At 37.1% G+C, this 16,917-nt stretch overlaps 1 protein-coding gene across 6 annotated transcripts in view; it reads right to left on the reverse strand.

The window, feature by feature from the left end:
- Positions 1–16,917, reverse strand: part of SMARCA1 (SNF2 related chromatin remodeling ATPase 1) — a 73,199-nt gene that overhangs the window by 33,188 nt on the left and 23,094 nt on the right. For 4 of the 6 annotated variants that reach the window (XM_019955985.2, XM_070783876.1, XM_070783875.1 and 1 more), the window contains exons 10-17: positions 13,743–13,852; positions 12,187–12,413; positions 10,949–11,070; positions 8,351–8,386; positions 7,268–7,420; positions 4,955–5,087; positions 4,042–4,190; positions 2,475–2,594 (exon numbers count right to left, since the gene is read on the reverse strand). In XM_019955985.2, the coding sequence (XP_019811544.2) occupies positions 2,475–2,594; positions 4,042–4,190; positions 4,955–5,087; positions 7,268–7,420; positions 8,351–8,386; positions 10,949–11,070; positions 12,187–12,413; positions 13,743–13,852 (1,050 nt within the window). The remainder of the gene's footprint in view (positions 1–2,474; positions 2,595–4,041; positions 4,191–4,954; positions 5,088–7,267; positions 7,421–8,350; positions 8,387–10,948; positions 11,071–12,186; positions 12,414–13,742; positions 13,853–16,917) is intronic. The other 2 variants (XM_070783873.1, XM_070783877.1) reach the window with 1 other exon arrangement.

A 16,917-nucleotide genomic window follows, 5' to 3' on the forward strand; every position in this document is an offset into this window, starting at 1 on the left:
GCTGATAAAAGACTGTTATCCAAAATATACAAAGAACTCTTAAAACTCAATAATAGTCCATTTTGAATTTATTTTTGTGTATGGTGTTAGAAAGTGGTCTAGTTTCATTCTTTTACAAGTGGTTGACCAGATTTCCCAGCACCACTTGTTAAAGAGATTGTCTTTAATCCATTGTATATTCTTGCCTCCTTTGTCAATAAGAAAACAACCAATCAGATTTTTAAACGGGCAAAAGATCTGAACAGACACCTCCCTAATGAAATACACAGATGGCAAATAAGCAAGTGAAAATATGCCCCATATCATTCATCAGCGAAATACAAATTAAAACAAAGAGATACTACTACACTGCATGCTTGCTTAGTCGTGTCCCAGGTATCGAACCCACATCTCCTGCACTGGCAGGAAGTTTCTTTACCACTGTGCCACCTGGGAAGCCCCATTCACTGCCCATGAGAATGTAAACAGTATGGCCATTTTGGAGGACAGGTTGTCAGTTTCTTACAAAATTAAACATTCTTACCATACAATCAGGGCTCCCCTGGTGGCTCAGTTGGTAAAGAAACTACCTGCAATGCAGGAGACCTGGGTTCTATCCCTGGGTCGGGAAGATCCCCTGGAAAAGGAAATGGCAACCCACTCCAGTATTCTTGCCTGGGAAATCCCATGGGCAGAGGAGCCTAGTGGGCTACAGTCCATGGGGTCACAAGAGTCAGACTTGACTTAGCAACTACACCACCACTACTACCATACAATCCAATAATCGTGCTCCTTGGGATTTACCCAAAAGAGTTGAAAATCTATATTCCCACAAAAACCTGCACATGAATGTTTATGGCAGCTTTTATTCATAATACCAAAACTTGGAAGCAATCAAGATGTCCTTCAGTAGATAAATGCATAAATAAACTGTAGTACATCAGAAATGGATCTTAGCACTACAAAGAAATGAGCCATCAAGTCATGAAAAAACACAAAGGAATTTTAAATGCATATTACTAAGTGAAAGAAGCCAAGCAGAAAAGGCTACATACTGTATGATTCCAACAATATAATATTCTGGAAAGGGAAAAACTATGGCAATAGTATAAAGTGGCTGAGGGGAGGGTGGGATTACTAGGCAGCACACGGAGGGGTTTTAGGGCAATGAAACTATCCTGGATGATATTATAATGGTGGATATCAATCATTTATAAATTTATCCAAACCCATAGACTGTACAATTTCAAAAGTGAACCCTAATGTAAATGATGGACTTTGCATGATAATGATATGTCAACGTAGGTTGATAGTGTAGGAAGCTGTTGGGGGGGGTGCAGATAGGATATGGGAACTCTTTGTATTTTCCGCTCCTTTTTGCTATGAACCTAAAACTGCTCTTAAAAATAAAACTGTTTTTAGAAACTGCAAAGTGGGATCCTAGATTGTAAACCCTGCAACAGGGAAAGTATACTAGGGTACTGGGGGAAAAGGTTAACTTTCTATACTTGATCACTGTAATATGATTAGGTAAATTGTTAACATTACGGGAAGCTGAGTAAAGGATATATGTGAACTCTGTACTATTTTTTTGCAATAAAGTCTAAAGCCATTTCAAAATTAAAAGTTTTAAAAATTACAGCCATAATTTCAGTTTAAACAGAGACAATAAACAAATTTCCCATTTTTTTCAAGGGAACTTTGTGGCCCATGAAGAATATTAGAAGGCATTATTTTATGAGACCACCTGTAACAAAGTCCTTCCAGCATTTAACCAACTATATGTCAACGGTAATATTATTACTAATGTAATTAATACTAAATACTGCACATTTTGTTCTAATTGCTCTAAAATGTAATGATGACAACATCCATTTGACTGGTGAAAACACTGATTATCTAAAGTCACTTGATTATGGGGAAAGGGGAGGAGGGATAAATCAGGAGTTTGGGATTCACATATACACACTACTATATATAAAATAGATAACCAACAAGGGCCTACTGTACAGCACAGGGAACTATACTCAATATTTTGTAATGACCTATAAGGGAAAGGAATGTGAAAAAAATATATATGTACATGTAACTGAATTGCTTTGCTGTATACCTAAAACTAACACAACATTGTAAATCAACTATATTTAAACTAAAAAAAAATTTAAGTCACATAATTAGTAATAGAGTTGTGATTTCAGCTTCAGAATCCAGGAACTCAACCACAATCCTATACTACTTCTCAAAAACCAAAGTAGTGGTACAGTAATAGCAGCAACAGCAAAAATGATAATGATGATAGTGGTAATAATAATAACAATAAACAACCAGCAAAATATATTAAAGGTAGCCCGTGGATAAGATCATTTTGACCTACATCATTTTCACTCTATAGTAGAGTACTGTTAACAGGTAAATGCCAGTGTTTTGTTAAATATTTAATTGTTATGGGAAGAAATGCTAATCTGAGAATCTAACGGTTGACAGTAAAAAGTTACCTTCTGTTTTTCTCTATAATCTTCTCCTTCAAACTTGTACAAACTTTGTTCAATGTCCATTCTAAAATTTCTCAGAGAAGACTCTCCCATTTTCTGCAAGCGTTCATTCATCTCTGCGGTCTAAAGTTGAATGCATTGAAATTAGAAAATTATCACTGAATTACTTATAAAAATCTGTGAGTTCTCTGTCTCTTAAAGGCAATTATTGATATGAAATATACAATCTGTTCATTTACAAGGTAATAATGCAATGCTAACATCAAACTTGAATATAAATTTAATTTACCCTAAGTATTTTAAATATTTCAATGGTTCTTCTTAAGTGCTCTGACTAAGGCTTTCTCTAAAATCTTTCATCATTGAAAATGTATCCCTATTATAATTTCTGCTGCATAATTTTATGGGACACATGGTAATGATAAAACAAAGGCAAACTTGGACTAAACAACACATCTGCACACTAATATGAAACACAGTAATACAAGACTGCTCAAAATCCAACATATAACCTCAGATACCTGAAAAGGTGCTCAATATCACTAATTGTCAGGGAAATGCAAGTCAAAGCCACAAAGGTGTGATATCATCTCACACCTGTTAGAATGGCTATTATCAAAAAGACAAGAAATAGCAAGTGTTGGTGAGGATGTGGAAAAAGAGGAACCCTTGTGCACTATTGGTACTGGTACAGCCACCGTGGAAAACAGTATGAAGGTTGCTCTAAAAATTAAAAATAGAACTACCATATGATCCAGCAATTCTAAATTCCACTTCAGGGTATTTATTTGAAGGAAATGAACTCATTAATTCGAAAAGATACCTTCACCCCCATGTTTGTTGCAGCACTATTTACAATAGCCAAGACAGGAATACAACTTAAGTGTCCATCAATGGATGAATGGATAAAGAAAATGTGGTGTATATGGATACAATGGACTATTATTCAGCCATTAAAGAGAAGGAAATCCTGCCATTTGAGACAGGATGGATGGATCTTGAGGCTATTATGCTAAATGAAATAAGTCAGGGAAAGAATGGAGAGGGACATGGCGACCCACTCCAGTATTCTTCCCCAGAGAATTCCATGGACAGAGGAGCCTGGTGGGCTGTTTCAGTCGTGTCCGACTCTGTGCAACCCTATGGACAGCAGCCCACCAGGCTCCTCTGTCCACGGAATTCTCTAGGCAACAATACTGGAGTGGGTTGCCATTTCCTTCTCCAAGATAATTTCTAATCCCATGCAAAAAGAAAGGTCATAAAATGCAGTCCTGATACAAGTGATTAAACAAAAAATTTACTTGGCTTTTAAATACAGTAAATACCAATATTATAAGTATGAGGTATAAGGTCACTTGATTTTAAACTCTGGTTCTTAGTCTTTCTCACCAAAAATTAAACTAAAAAAATAAAAAATACTTAATTATCCCTAGATATAAATCTATAAATTCTTACAGAGAACATGTGTTATTTGAAACAGGCATTTGAAACAATGCAATAAAATAATTATGCTGAAGTATGTTGATTTTAAAGCAATTGATCAGGAAAACAAAAAGCCATTTTAACCTACCTTCTTTTCCCCTCTTTCCAGAAGAGTTGTAATGTCTTCATCTGTCAGCTCACTTTCTTTAGAAGCAAAAACATGGGTGGCTCCATGACGTATCATTTGCAACATTTCCTCTTTTGCCATCTTGTTAGACTGTTGATCAATGAGTCGCCCTAATAATAAAAATAAAAACTGTATATATTCAATGATATTTCAGAGAAAGCATAGCATAATAGTTCTAATCAGACACTACTACATTTAACCATGAGTCTTCCTGCAGTGCAGGAGACCTGGGTTCAATTCCTGGGTCGGGAAGATCTCCTGGAGAAGGAAATGGCAACCCAGTCCAGTATTCTTGCCTGGAGAATCCCATGGACAGTGGAACCCGGCAGGCTACAGTCTATGGGGTCACAAGAGTCGGACACGACTGAGTGACTAAGCACACATTTAACCATAAGTAAAGCTTTACAGCAGAAAATTAGTGAACTTTGAAGTAGTTTTTTAAATGAATAACCCTGCAAGTTTTTCTTCTACAATACCTTCTATTTCAATGAATTTCCTTCTATAAAATTCACTTAAAACACAGGAGGACAAAAACATTTTTTCATGTTCAAACTTCATTTCTCAGATCAAATTTCTCTGTATGAAAAGGCACCCTCTAATACATACTTAAAATTTTAAGCCAAACTTTTATCTGCTACATAATATCAAGTACTTCAAAAGACATGCCATTGACATTCAACTATAAGCTAGTGAGGTTCAACTACCTACCCCATATACTGAACACAAGGTTTCAAAATGGGGATTTATTTTTAATTTGACTTTCTTCTCTAAGATTGCAGATTTTGGTCAACTATCATTAAAAGCAATCTCCTTTGAAGAAAACTGCATGTGTTTTTCCAAAGAAACATCTAAGTAAGTTTACACATATAAATACCTTGTTGTATGACAATTGAATCCAGTCTCAGTTTTATCTCAGCTCTTTCAACAATCCTTTCTTCAACAGTGTTGTCAGTGATGAGACGAAACACACGTACTGGCTTCTTCTGACCAATACGATGTGCCCGATCCTAGTAGAAAAAATCCTAATATAAGACACTTGGTATTTTGGATAAAATGTATGGTATAGCTAGCTTATGCTATAAAATTCTGAAAATAAAATTAGTTCCTGATCTCTCTAGACCGGCCACTTCTGAAAGAAGGATAATAAATATTAAGATTATCTAGAGAACCCTGGGAACAAAGAAATCCACAAATATTCTGCTGTATAATTAATGGAAATTTCCAGAAGGACAAAAGACAAAAGCCCTTTAAGATAAGGTCTAAAAAGAGCTGAAAGCTTCTGGACTGAGTTACTGAGTAACTTTAAGCCATTAAATAAAAATATCTTCCACCCTAGCAAGGAGTTTTTTAAGTGAGGGGCAAAGTAGTTAACAAGGGTTGCTATGGTGGCAAAAGTCAGCCTTCTCTCATCAGCAAGCAGTTCTTTCTGCTTACTGAGGCAATTCAGCAATCTGCAGTAAAGGGTCATAAACATTAATGGGAGATTAATACCCTTACTGTATGGTCTAGAATTTGGTCCTGTGGTTTACAGTTGGTAAAGGTGACAGGTGGCAAGTTCTGATAACAGATAAACAGCTAGGGGGAGTATTTTCTAAAACCCCAGAAGTTCTCAGCAAATATGTGAAGGGAGAAGGGTAGCTGAGCAAAAAAGCAAAGAAACAAGTTTCAAACAGCCCTGTACTAAATATAAAAACACCAGCACCAGTAACAGTTTCAACACAGCACGCTGAAAGAGAATGCAACACCCCTACACACATTTACATTTCAAACTCAAATCAGTAAATTGTGAAAGATCAGCTATACTCTAACACTTTTAAGGAAATGAAGTGTTGTCAACAGGTTTTCCAGTTCACTAACACTAATTTACCAGGACTTACTCCTACCGAGTCAAATCAAACACGCTAAAGTAGTAATAACTGGTGCTAGTGGTAAAGAACCTGCCTCCCAATGCAGTAGACATAAGAGATGCAGGTAAGATTCCTGGGTTGGGAAGATCCCCTGCTGCTGCTGTTGCTGCTAAGTCACTTCAGTCATGTCCGACTCTGTGTGACCCCACAGACGGCAGCCCACCAGGCTCCCCCGTCCCTGGGATTCTCCAGGCAAGAATACTGGAGTGGGTTGCCATTTCCTTCTCCAATGCATGAAAGGGAAAAGTGAAAGTGAAGTCGCTCAGTCGTGTCCGACTCTTAGCGACCCCATGGACTGCAGCCCACCAGGCTCCTCCGTCCATGGGATTTTCCAGGCAAGAGTACTGGAGTGGGGTGCCATTGCCCTCTCCGGGGAAGATCCCCTAGAGGAGGGAATAGCAACCCATTCCATTATTCTTGCCTGGAGAATCCCATGGACAGAGGAGCCTGGTGGGCTACAGTCCAGGGTCACAGAGTCAGAGTCCAACTGAAGCAAGTTAGCACCAGCAGCAGCATGCCAAAGCATGTGAATTTTAAAATGTCCTAATGTAAGTATTTTCAATTCTCTATTACAAAAGAAAAGGGAGGACTTCTAAGCTCTGCCTCATTGGCATATGATTTTGTTTCCAAAGACAGTCAATTGTCCCCAAAATTCTGGGGATTTTGAATGCATAGCTATTTTGTATCTTTTTACTTCTGAAATTAAATTCACCTTAAAATTTGAGTCACAGTGACTGAAGTTGTAGCTCTAGTTCAATAAATGATAACATGATTAAAAGTAAGAAAAGCTCTTTGAATTTCTTAGGGTGGAATAGTTTCTGATAGTGTTTCTAGGTAGCAAATGTTTTCCTGGAATATATTCCTTTGTTACATTTTCACCTTCTTGCTCCAGTTGTTTTATTACAGAAGTTAAAATCCTATCTCTCCCAATTTTAGTGCTAAGGATTTTAATATATTTAGTTGTTGAGCAGAATAATACTTAGAGACTAATTTTTAATCCCTTATCATTCAAACATGAATGTACCCTCTTCAATATTTAGGAATGGGGAAAATTTTCATTTGCGTTTCATGATAAAAGCCAAAATCAACACAGAAATGCTGCAGTTGGATTTGGCATCTATCTGTTTTCATTTCGTTTTTGCAATTAGCATAGCAACTTTTTTTTCCAAACCTCCCAAAGATTGCTGTTACCCTTTCATCATAAATTGCCTTCATGCTGTATAAATCGCAATAGTTTTCTCAACTAAGATAAATATCTGATATCATTAAAGATAACTAACCATAGCTTGCAGATCCACCTGTGGATTCCAGTCTGAGTCATACAGTATAACCACATCAGCACTTGCCAAGTTAATTCCGAGACCTCCAGCCCTGGTACTCAGCATGAAGATGAATTTGCTACTATTAGGAATATTAAAGGCCTCTATTGCTTCCTTTTTTTAATTGATGGGAGATGGAAGAAAAAGAAAAATATAATTATATTACCAGAGTTCTTAAGAAATAAATAAACATTTTAACATGCATGCTCAAACCCCCACTTTGTAATATTCTTCCACCTTCAAAAATATTTAAGCATCTATCTATAAACTGCACTGTGTATACAGTAAAAAGTATATTAAATAATGTAACTAATCTTTAGACACTTACACCAGTAAAGACAAACAACAATCACAAAGACAAATTTAACTAAGCAAGTGATAAATTATTTTAAAATAAAAATAGTGAAAATGTTTTAATTGAGTGAGAGCTAAAATTTATTTAGGGGGCAAAATGTCAGATATCTCAACTTCATTCCCATTAATTTATGAAGGATTAATAAAGAAGATATAGTTTAGAAGACCAACCAAGAGAGAAAAAAAAGTTTAGAAATGGGAATGAGAGCAACAGATAAAGGGGGAGGTAGGTAGATTTACTACCGTATGGTGAAAAGGAGCAAACAGGGAAGTAATGAGGAAAATCAGGAAGGTAATCCATGGATATTTAGTAAAGAGTCTTAAAAATTAATAGGACATTAATATCCTTACTATATAAAGATTTCAATTAATTAGAGAAAAAAAAACACTAAGACCCCAGTAGAAAAATGAGGGGGAAAAAAAAAAAAAGAACAGACAGTACACAGAAGAACAAATACAAATGGCTAATAAACACAAGAATAATGTTCAGTCTTACTAGTCATCAAGTAAATGCAAATAAAAAAAACATAATACCATTTTTTGAAGATTAAAAGAATGATAATACTCAATGTTGACGAGGGGGCGATGAGACGGGCACTCTCATACATTGCTGCTGGGAGTGTAAATTGGTACAACCTTTCTGGAAAGCAATTTGGCAACATGCATCAAGAGTCTTAAATGTGTTCATACCCTTTGACCCAGTAATTCCACTTCTAGGAATTTATCCTAAGGAAATAATCAGAGATGGGCACAAAGATTTATGTAGAAGGACTTTTACTTAAGCATTATTTATAATAGTGAAAAATTGGAAACAACCTAAATGATCAACAACAGGGGGATAAATTATTTACTGTATGTCCATAGGATGAAACAGTACACTGAAATTATTTTTACGGTGATTTATTTTTTTTTACTAATATGGGGAAATACAACATAATGTTGAGTACAATGTATCAGGATACTGAACTTTATATGTAGCATATACAGTATAATATTAATTACTTATATATTATATATGCATAGAAAGATCCGCCAGAAATACTTTTATTTTCCAAATTTCCTTGGCAATCATATATCACTTTTATAATCATGAAATACAAGAAGTTCTATTTTCAAGGAATGGAATGGCATGGTCAAAAGCTGCAGGCAGAGAAGGCGACTCTGCTGCAGTCCATACAGCACGTAGAGGGGCAGTACAGAAAGCAGCATGGTGTAGTGAGAGGCAATTTGGTGTAGAGGAAATAGCAAAAACCTGGGCATGAGTCATAACTCTACCATTTATTACACATGTGGTTCTCAGCAAGCATTTAACCTCTCTGAGACACAGTTTCAAGTGGAGCAAATTATGCCAATACTTCACTGGGCTGCTAGGAGAATTCAACTGGAACTATAAAGTTGCCTCGCTTATAGCTGTTACTTGATAAATGTTAGCTCCTTTCCCTATAAAAGTGAGGTTAAAGTTAAGGTAAGTCAAGGTTACAGAAGCTAGCTGAATTTAGCTATATCTATGGCAAATCTGAGTGCTATTGAGAAAGAACTGCTTATGAACAGCTCGTGAACAATTTGAGTAAGGAATCCAAGGTGGATTTCCACTTCTTATTGGGAAAACAGATGAAATGCTTATCTGAACGATGACATAATGGGGAGGCAGGATGTTTCCAAAATAAAATGAACAGCTCTCACTGTGCTGCATCTAAAGTCAAAACATGTGATTCCAACTCTCTGAAGGGAGAACATTATTTAGCATTTTAAGAGACCAGATAATTGGGGCATAATTAGGTAAAGTCCATATTATTCATGAGCAGAGAGATCAGTCAGAAATGCAAACTGGCTATTTGAGATCAGAAAGCACCTACTCTTCTGCTTTAATACCAACTTCATTCCAGGAAGAAGGGCCATCTTGAATGGTACTATATGGCCTATGCTTCATGTGGATTGGCAGAAATCCATTCTCAGGAAGAAATCAGCAAAAGCCCAATAAAGTTTTGAGTTACCATTTCTGAGAGAGTCAGACTATAGAGCAGGGAACAGTGTAAGCTTTGAAACATCCTTATTTATAAATACTACCACAACCGTTTCCCCATAGTGGGTAGCAGGGAAACCCTTAATGTGAAAAGGGCCTGTGCTTCTGCTATAGGAGGCACACAAGGGACAGAGTGCCCCCTGCAGCTATGGAAGGACAAGGACATAGGCTGAGAGTCTCTGTGGCCTGAGAAGGGGTCCAAGAGCTGAGAAGTGCAAAGGCCTGTGTGCACTTTCATGACCTGTGATCTATACTGCACTGCACGGCACAAAAACTATGTTCATACCTATTCTATCCAGTGATCCTCACAACACTGTCAGGAAAACAAAAGCTTAGGCATTAAAGTACCCTTATAATATACAGTTAAAGATACTGAGGCTCAGAGGATTAAATAGCTTGCACACATAATGGTGGAGTTGATGTTAAATTCAAGTCTTCGGAAACCAAGTTCAATGCATTTTCCACTATACCATGAAATCACGGTCTCTGCCCACAGCATGAGTATAGACTTAAAACAGAGGCCAAAGACAGAGCCCTGAAGGATCACAGAAAAGAGAAGATAAATTAGCAAAGCCCTCCCTCAGAAAAAGTGCTTTAAAGGGTTTTATATACATTAGACCCCTGATATTCATGAAAAATAATCTTAAAATCTTTAAGAATTTCCAAGTTAAAATATACTGGGTGCTAGACTGGCTTCCTCATTAGCTAAGTGACTCATTCCTGCACACCAACCTTTTAGTCTTCCAAGATCCAACTGAATGATAAGCACCTGTACCTATGTCGTCCAATTTCAGTTTTACAAAATGTCTATTGAGATCATTTCCTTTACAAATTATTGTCTCATGAATCCTTACACTTGCTCATAAACTGAAAAAGTCTCAACTGTTCAACTCCATGAATGGCGAGGGTCTAATGTAGGAGGCAAATCAGGAAAAGAAAATGACATAGAATCAAGGGTCAAAGAGGAAGCGGAGAAACAGCAAGTCAAAAGGCCAAGGATAGCAGTGGTTAGAAGAGGTAAGGATGCGATGGTGCAGTGTCCTTTTGATAAGCGAGAATGTCTTTGAAAACCTTGGAAAGAATGATTTGTAAAGAGCCAGTGTAATGAAAGTCCAGCTGAAGATCTCAAGGAGCGAAAGATGGTAGTGAGCAATTCAATGCACCTAGCTAAAGAAAAGGCCAAAATTCAAAACTACCTAATGATGAAAAACATGGCGTAACTGAACTCTGATTTTTCAAGTCTTGTTTTATTTTCTCTTCCTCACCTCTCTTTCTTCATGTGGAGTTTGTCCATCCAGTCGACAATACTCGTAACCACGCCACATACAATAATCCTCCAAAATGTCCAGCAAGCGTGTCATCTGGCTAAAAATGAGAACCCTTGAACCTAAAACATTTCACAAACAAAAGGCAAGTTATTCAACTTGTGTAAAACTAACTTGAAAGTTAAAACATCATATGCAATATAAATATTTAACACGTGAACACTCATACCACTAATGAATACTAAGCACCCTACACACATCTCTTCAATGGATACTATACAGAAGTATGTATTTGTTGAGTTACACATTTTTAAGGTCTTCAAAATCATACACATTGAGATGATTTAAAGTCTGCCTTTACTTTGTCCTGAGGATGTTTCTAGTCTCTCAGGCTCAGGAGGTACACCCCCACATTGCTTTCAAGATTCTCTTCCTAACATACAAGTCTGATTGTGTCATTCTCCACAGGCAAATCTTCTGCAATTACCCACACCACCTTCAAAATAGCCCAAAACCCATAAAGCATGGTTTAAATGGCCTTTTGTAATAGCCCCAATTCATCTTCCCAGACTCATCCACTGCCACTCTATCCAAATACCATAAGCTCCACATTCCCTTCTTTCACACCTCTGCTTCATTGCAGAGATGGAAAACCCTTGCCCTCCTTTTTTTCCACTGTTTACTCCTACACATCCTGCAGTGCTCACCCTAAATGTTATCTTTGTGAAGACTCCCTCAACCCCTAATATCTTAGCATATCACAGCACTTATCGCAATGACTTGCAATTATGTCTCCTCACTGCACTGTGAGCATCTACAAGGCAAGGACTGTTGTCTTACGCATTCTTGTATACCCAGCCCATAGGGGCTTCCCAGGTGGCACAGTGGTAAAGAATTCACCTGCCAATGCAGGAGCCACAGGAGACGCGGGTTCTATCCCTGGGTTGGGAAGATCTCCTGAAGGAAGAAATGGCAACCCATTCCAGTCTTCCTGCCTGGGAAATCCCATGGACAAAGAAGCCTGATGGGCTACAGTCCACAGCAGCACAAAAGAGTCAGTCACAACTTATCAACTAAACAACAACATACACAGCCCACAGGACAATTCCTAACCAAAGAGTAAGTACTCAACAATGTGTGCTGAATAAGTGAATGAATGAATGATGAACAACTAAGCAAAATGTTATTCATATACAATATTACGTTATTCCACATTACTTTGAAGATCTGTAACTTACCCTGTTCTTTGAGTTTGGCCAATAGTTTATCGAGGACTACCATTTTACCACTGTTGCTAACAATGTGCTCATCAGTGGTATAGGGGGGACCAGGCTCAGCACCATCAAACAGGTAAGGGTGATTACAACACTTTCGAAGCTGCATCAGAATGTTTAAGAGTCGCATCTTGTCCATTTTGCCAGCAGAGTTTAAAATGTCAATATCTTTCATCAGGATTTTTGTATACCTAAAAATTTAAACTATAATTAATCATCAACTATTATACAGGCTTAACACCATCAAGAAATGTCTGTTTGGGAAAAAAAATGTCCTTTTGATAATCTGCTTAGATTCCTATTTAAAGAAGAACAAAAAGATCTGATTGGAGACTAAATCTGATGAGCAAAACCAAAAAACTAGCGAGGATTTGAGTATTTTAACTTGTGTGCTGCCTATAAACCGATTTCCTTCTGCTCTATCCTTTGCTAAAAATTGCCATCAGTTGATAACAATTCAGACAACTACATAAAATAATTATTTAATAACTACAATATTTTTTCAAAGTTGGCATCCAGCTTTTACTTGTTTGAGCTAAAAACAGTTGCAATTTCTTATACCTGTCTTCATAGGTCATTTTTTTCCGACCCTATAAACATTTTTATTGACTTTTCCAGACTTTCACCCAGGAAAAAAACAGATCTATGTATGCACCTGGGGAGTAGTAGTATTTAATTCTAACAATAGCCAACTTGTACTGAGTGCAAGTGCCAGGCATATGAATCATCTTGTTAAATCTTCACAACTCTGAGGTATGTACTAGGGTCGCCACCACTTTACTGATGGAAATTCAGGCAGCTAAAAGAAGTGAAACAATTTATTCAGAGCCACAGAAAGGGACAAAGCAAGGGTTTGATCTTACTTCTGAGTCTAGAGAAATATCCTCTTTATCACTACCCTATACTGGCTTCAATAATAGAGAAGTGTCTATATAGTATATGTTACCTAAATTTTATTTATATAAGCAACACTTTGCTTCTCTTACTAGCATTATTACATTACTAACATGTTCAATTTATATCAAATTTATGATTCTGTGTGACTCTTGTCAATTTCCTGTTCTGCTTGTATTTATCAAACCAATCCAGCGTCTATTTTTATAATATCTACAAGCACTGATATTTTCACTCATTATTATGGTTATTACTATTTTCATTGATGGAAAAAGCAAGAATAACAAATGTGCCAGTGACATTATCCCCTTTAACTCTGACATCATTCTTATAAGTATTATTATCGCCATTTTACAGAAGGGAAATTGAGGTTACATAACTTGTCCAAGCTAAACAGCCATTAAGAGGCAATGCATGGATTCAAACACAGGTCTACAGACTCCCTATATTCTTTCCTAAAGGTTAAATAAAATACTTATCAACTTTATATTAAAATATTTGAACTACTTAACTTGGCACTTGAACCTAAAATGTACTTTCTGAACTAAAGTCACAATTGAAACACTACAAAGCTGATTTTTAATAAATCTTTACACATAAATTCTAGCAGAAATAAAATAACTCACCATTCCCGCTGCATTTTACTCAGTCCCAAGTAAATCTTGATTTCCTTTTTAGGAGGCAGACTCTTCTCCACATCAGTTTTTATTCGACGTAACAAAAATGGTTTTAAAACCTAAAAAGTGAGAGTTTTTATAAACGTTTATAAAACATTCAATATTATAAACCATTTATTTCATTGACAACACTCTGAGGTGAAATTTACTTCCCACTGTATAATCTGAAAAACACTACCAACACCAGTTGCTAATTTTCTTGGTAAAAAAGAACCAAGTAATGGCCCATTAGCAAACCAGAATAGGGGACCTAAATTAGACATCCATGATTTGATGGCACAAAAGACAATAAAAATTAAGACAACAAGATTACTGAATATTGAAAAAGTACAAAAAAAAAACCTTTTTAAAATTATCTGCTGTCATATAAGATTTGTAAACCTGAGAGGAAATCTGAAATCAGAGTATGAATCAGAGTGTCTCTAAAAATGAAATAAAAATTCAAGCCATTTAAAAATGGCTTTAAATATATGAATGAGAAGAAAATGGTTCAATGAAAAAGAAGATCAGAACAAAAAGAAAAAAACATGAAATTATCCATGTATACCTGCAAGGCAGATTCTATTACAAGAAAAGAACATCTGTGGGGCACCTGAATGTGCCAGACAATGTACCATGAACTTTAGATAGAGTATTAAATCCTTATAATAAGTCTTTGAGGGAAAGACATTTATTTCAATTTTAGTAACATCACCAAAGTCACTCTGCTAGTAAATGGTAGAAACAGTAATCAAACCCACATCAGGCTGATTTACATTTAGCTCAGTCCCTGATTAGCGGTTGTAAACTGGGCAAGTTCTTTAACTTTTCCAAGCCTGTTTCCTCATTCATTCATCCAAAACATATAGATTTATGGTATATATCTATGCTAAGCATTTTAAATGGGGGAAAAGATAGCTATTTCCAAGGCTGCTGTGACAATCTGTGGCAGTACATAAGTAGAGTTTAACCACAACAGACATCAGTAAACTGTAGCTATTATTACTAGAGATCCATGGGAGGTAAGGAAAAGGGAAGTGCAAAAGAAGACTTCTGGTTTCCTGTTTGGGCCTCTTAAATTTGCCTAAGTTGCATTTTTAAGAGTTTAAACTGTCTGTGAGACATTCAGCAGAACACGCAGATGGCAGTGGGATATGTAAGTCTTGAGCTTAGGAGAGCGATAAGGAGAGAGAAATTTGGGAGTTATAAGTATAGAGGTATAGCTGAAACTATGGGAGTGATCCTCCAGGAGAGCACATATGAAAAAGGAAATCAAAGACAAAGCCCTGCAACACTGAACTTTCAGGGACAAAGAAAGAAAAGCCCATGATGGAAACAGAAAAGAACCGCCAAAGAGATAAGACAAAATGTATCCCATCCCCAGACACTAAGCAGGAAAGCACTTCAAGCACGCATGGTTAGAGGTACTAAGTATTACAGAGAACTGAGGGCACTGACCAAAAGGTACAATGAAAAATCACAAATACTTGTGAGGTTAAGTTTCAGTTGTATTTAATGGTCAGTGGATTCAGAAATGAATAGGACCCATCAGAAACAGAGTAGCCATTCCTCAGAGCTGACCGAGTTCCTGCTATGAGAGGCCCAGCTGTACTGCAACTTGTATGACAGGATTCTTCGAAGATTTGTCTTCTACGCCTCTGCATTCTTACAATAAGTTCCCTATTACATAAGGTCACTGGTTTCTGACTTGTTCTGTTTAACTCTAAATAAATATTTACATAACACATGATGACTGGTGGGGCTTCGAGTCAATAAATAAATTTAATGAGCAGTTACTCTGGACCAGGCACACGGGGCACAATGTGGTGGAAAACAGACAGGATCCCTGCCACATTAAGTTTACATTTTTCTGGGGGAGGGGGAGAGAAGGAGAGATGAGCAATACATGTTTTTTTTTTTTTAATTTATAAACAAAGACTGAGATTCTCATTAAAAACAGCAGACAAAAAAAAAAAAAACACATCTATACCATCTTACAAAACTCCACTGAGTCAATTAAAATTTAGTTGTACATTTTTTAAAAAAGTGAATACTGACTTCCCTGATAGTCCAGTGGTTAAGACTCGACACTTCCAATTCAGGGGGCGCAGTTTCAATGCCCGGTCAGTCGGGGAACTAAGATTCCCACATGCCACAGGCGTCACGGCCAATAAAAAAGAAGCGTGAATAGACGATTTGGTGGTGGATGAAGAGGGGAGAAACTAAACTTTCAAATAGCTTAGCCATCAAGGGAATAAACCAGAATCACAGCTCGAGAGGGACAGAGTGTTGAAGGAGTACTGTTCTGTGGATGTAGGGAGGAGAGTCTAAGTGTGGGTTAGGATTTAATGAGGGAGATACTTGAGCATGTTTACATGTTGAGGGAGAAGAGCCAACATGGAGAGAGAGGTAGAAAATTCAGCCAATAAAAAGGAAAAATCAAAGAGAAAAGTCCCTAAGGAAACAGGAAAAGATGAGATCCAGGGTTCATGTTGGAAGAATTAGCCACTGCTCATGAATTTGAGCAAATTCTGGGAGATGGTGGAGGATAGAGGAGTCTGGCGTGCAGCAGTCCATGGGGTTGTAAAGAGTTAGACACGACTTAGTGACTGAACAACTATCAAAAAGAGAAAAAAAACCTCTTCCACTCAAACAGAAGGTAATACAGATGCAGATATTCTTAGAAGATGGATATCCTTCAAGAGTTCCTGCCTAATGACTTTTATTTCCTCTTTGAGAAAGGAATGACGTTACTTGCTGAGAAAGGAGGACAGGGAACACATGCGTTAGAGGTCTCGGGGAGACTGTGGAAAGTCTGAAATAGCTCTTACAGGAAGTGAGAGAGAATGCTAAAGAAGGCTACGAAGAAGGATCACCAACATCGTCAAATCCCAGAAGGGGAAGGTATTAAGGGAAAGGTATTAAAGGAAATCAAATCATGTCAGCAAACATGAAAATGTAGTGGTTCCAACCTGTACAGTGGGTGTCATCTTCTTTATCAGTCAGTATTGAGCAGCCTGAGTACAGAGCAGGTCACTCTGCTAGTAAGTGGTAGAAGCTGAATTCAAACCCAGAGGATAGCAGACACAGTTACATAATTGGTTTAGGGCTTTTAGGGCAGAAATGGCAGATCAAGAGAGCAAGA

This window comes from Bos indicus, chromosome X, assembly GCF_029378745.1.
Source record: "Bos indicus isolate NIAB-ARS_2022 breed Sahiwal x Tharparkar chromosome X, NIAB-ARS_B.indTharparkar_mat_pri_1.0, whole genome shotgun sequence".
Taxonomy (NCBI): domain Eukaryota; kingdom Metazoa; phylum Chordata; class Mammalia; order Artiodactyla; family Bovidae; genus Bos; species Bos indicus.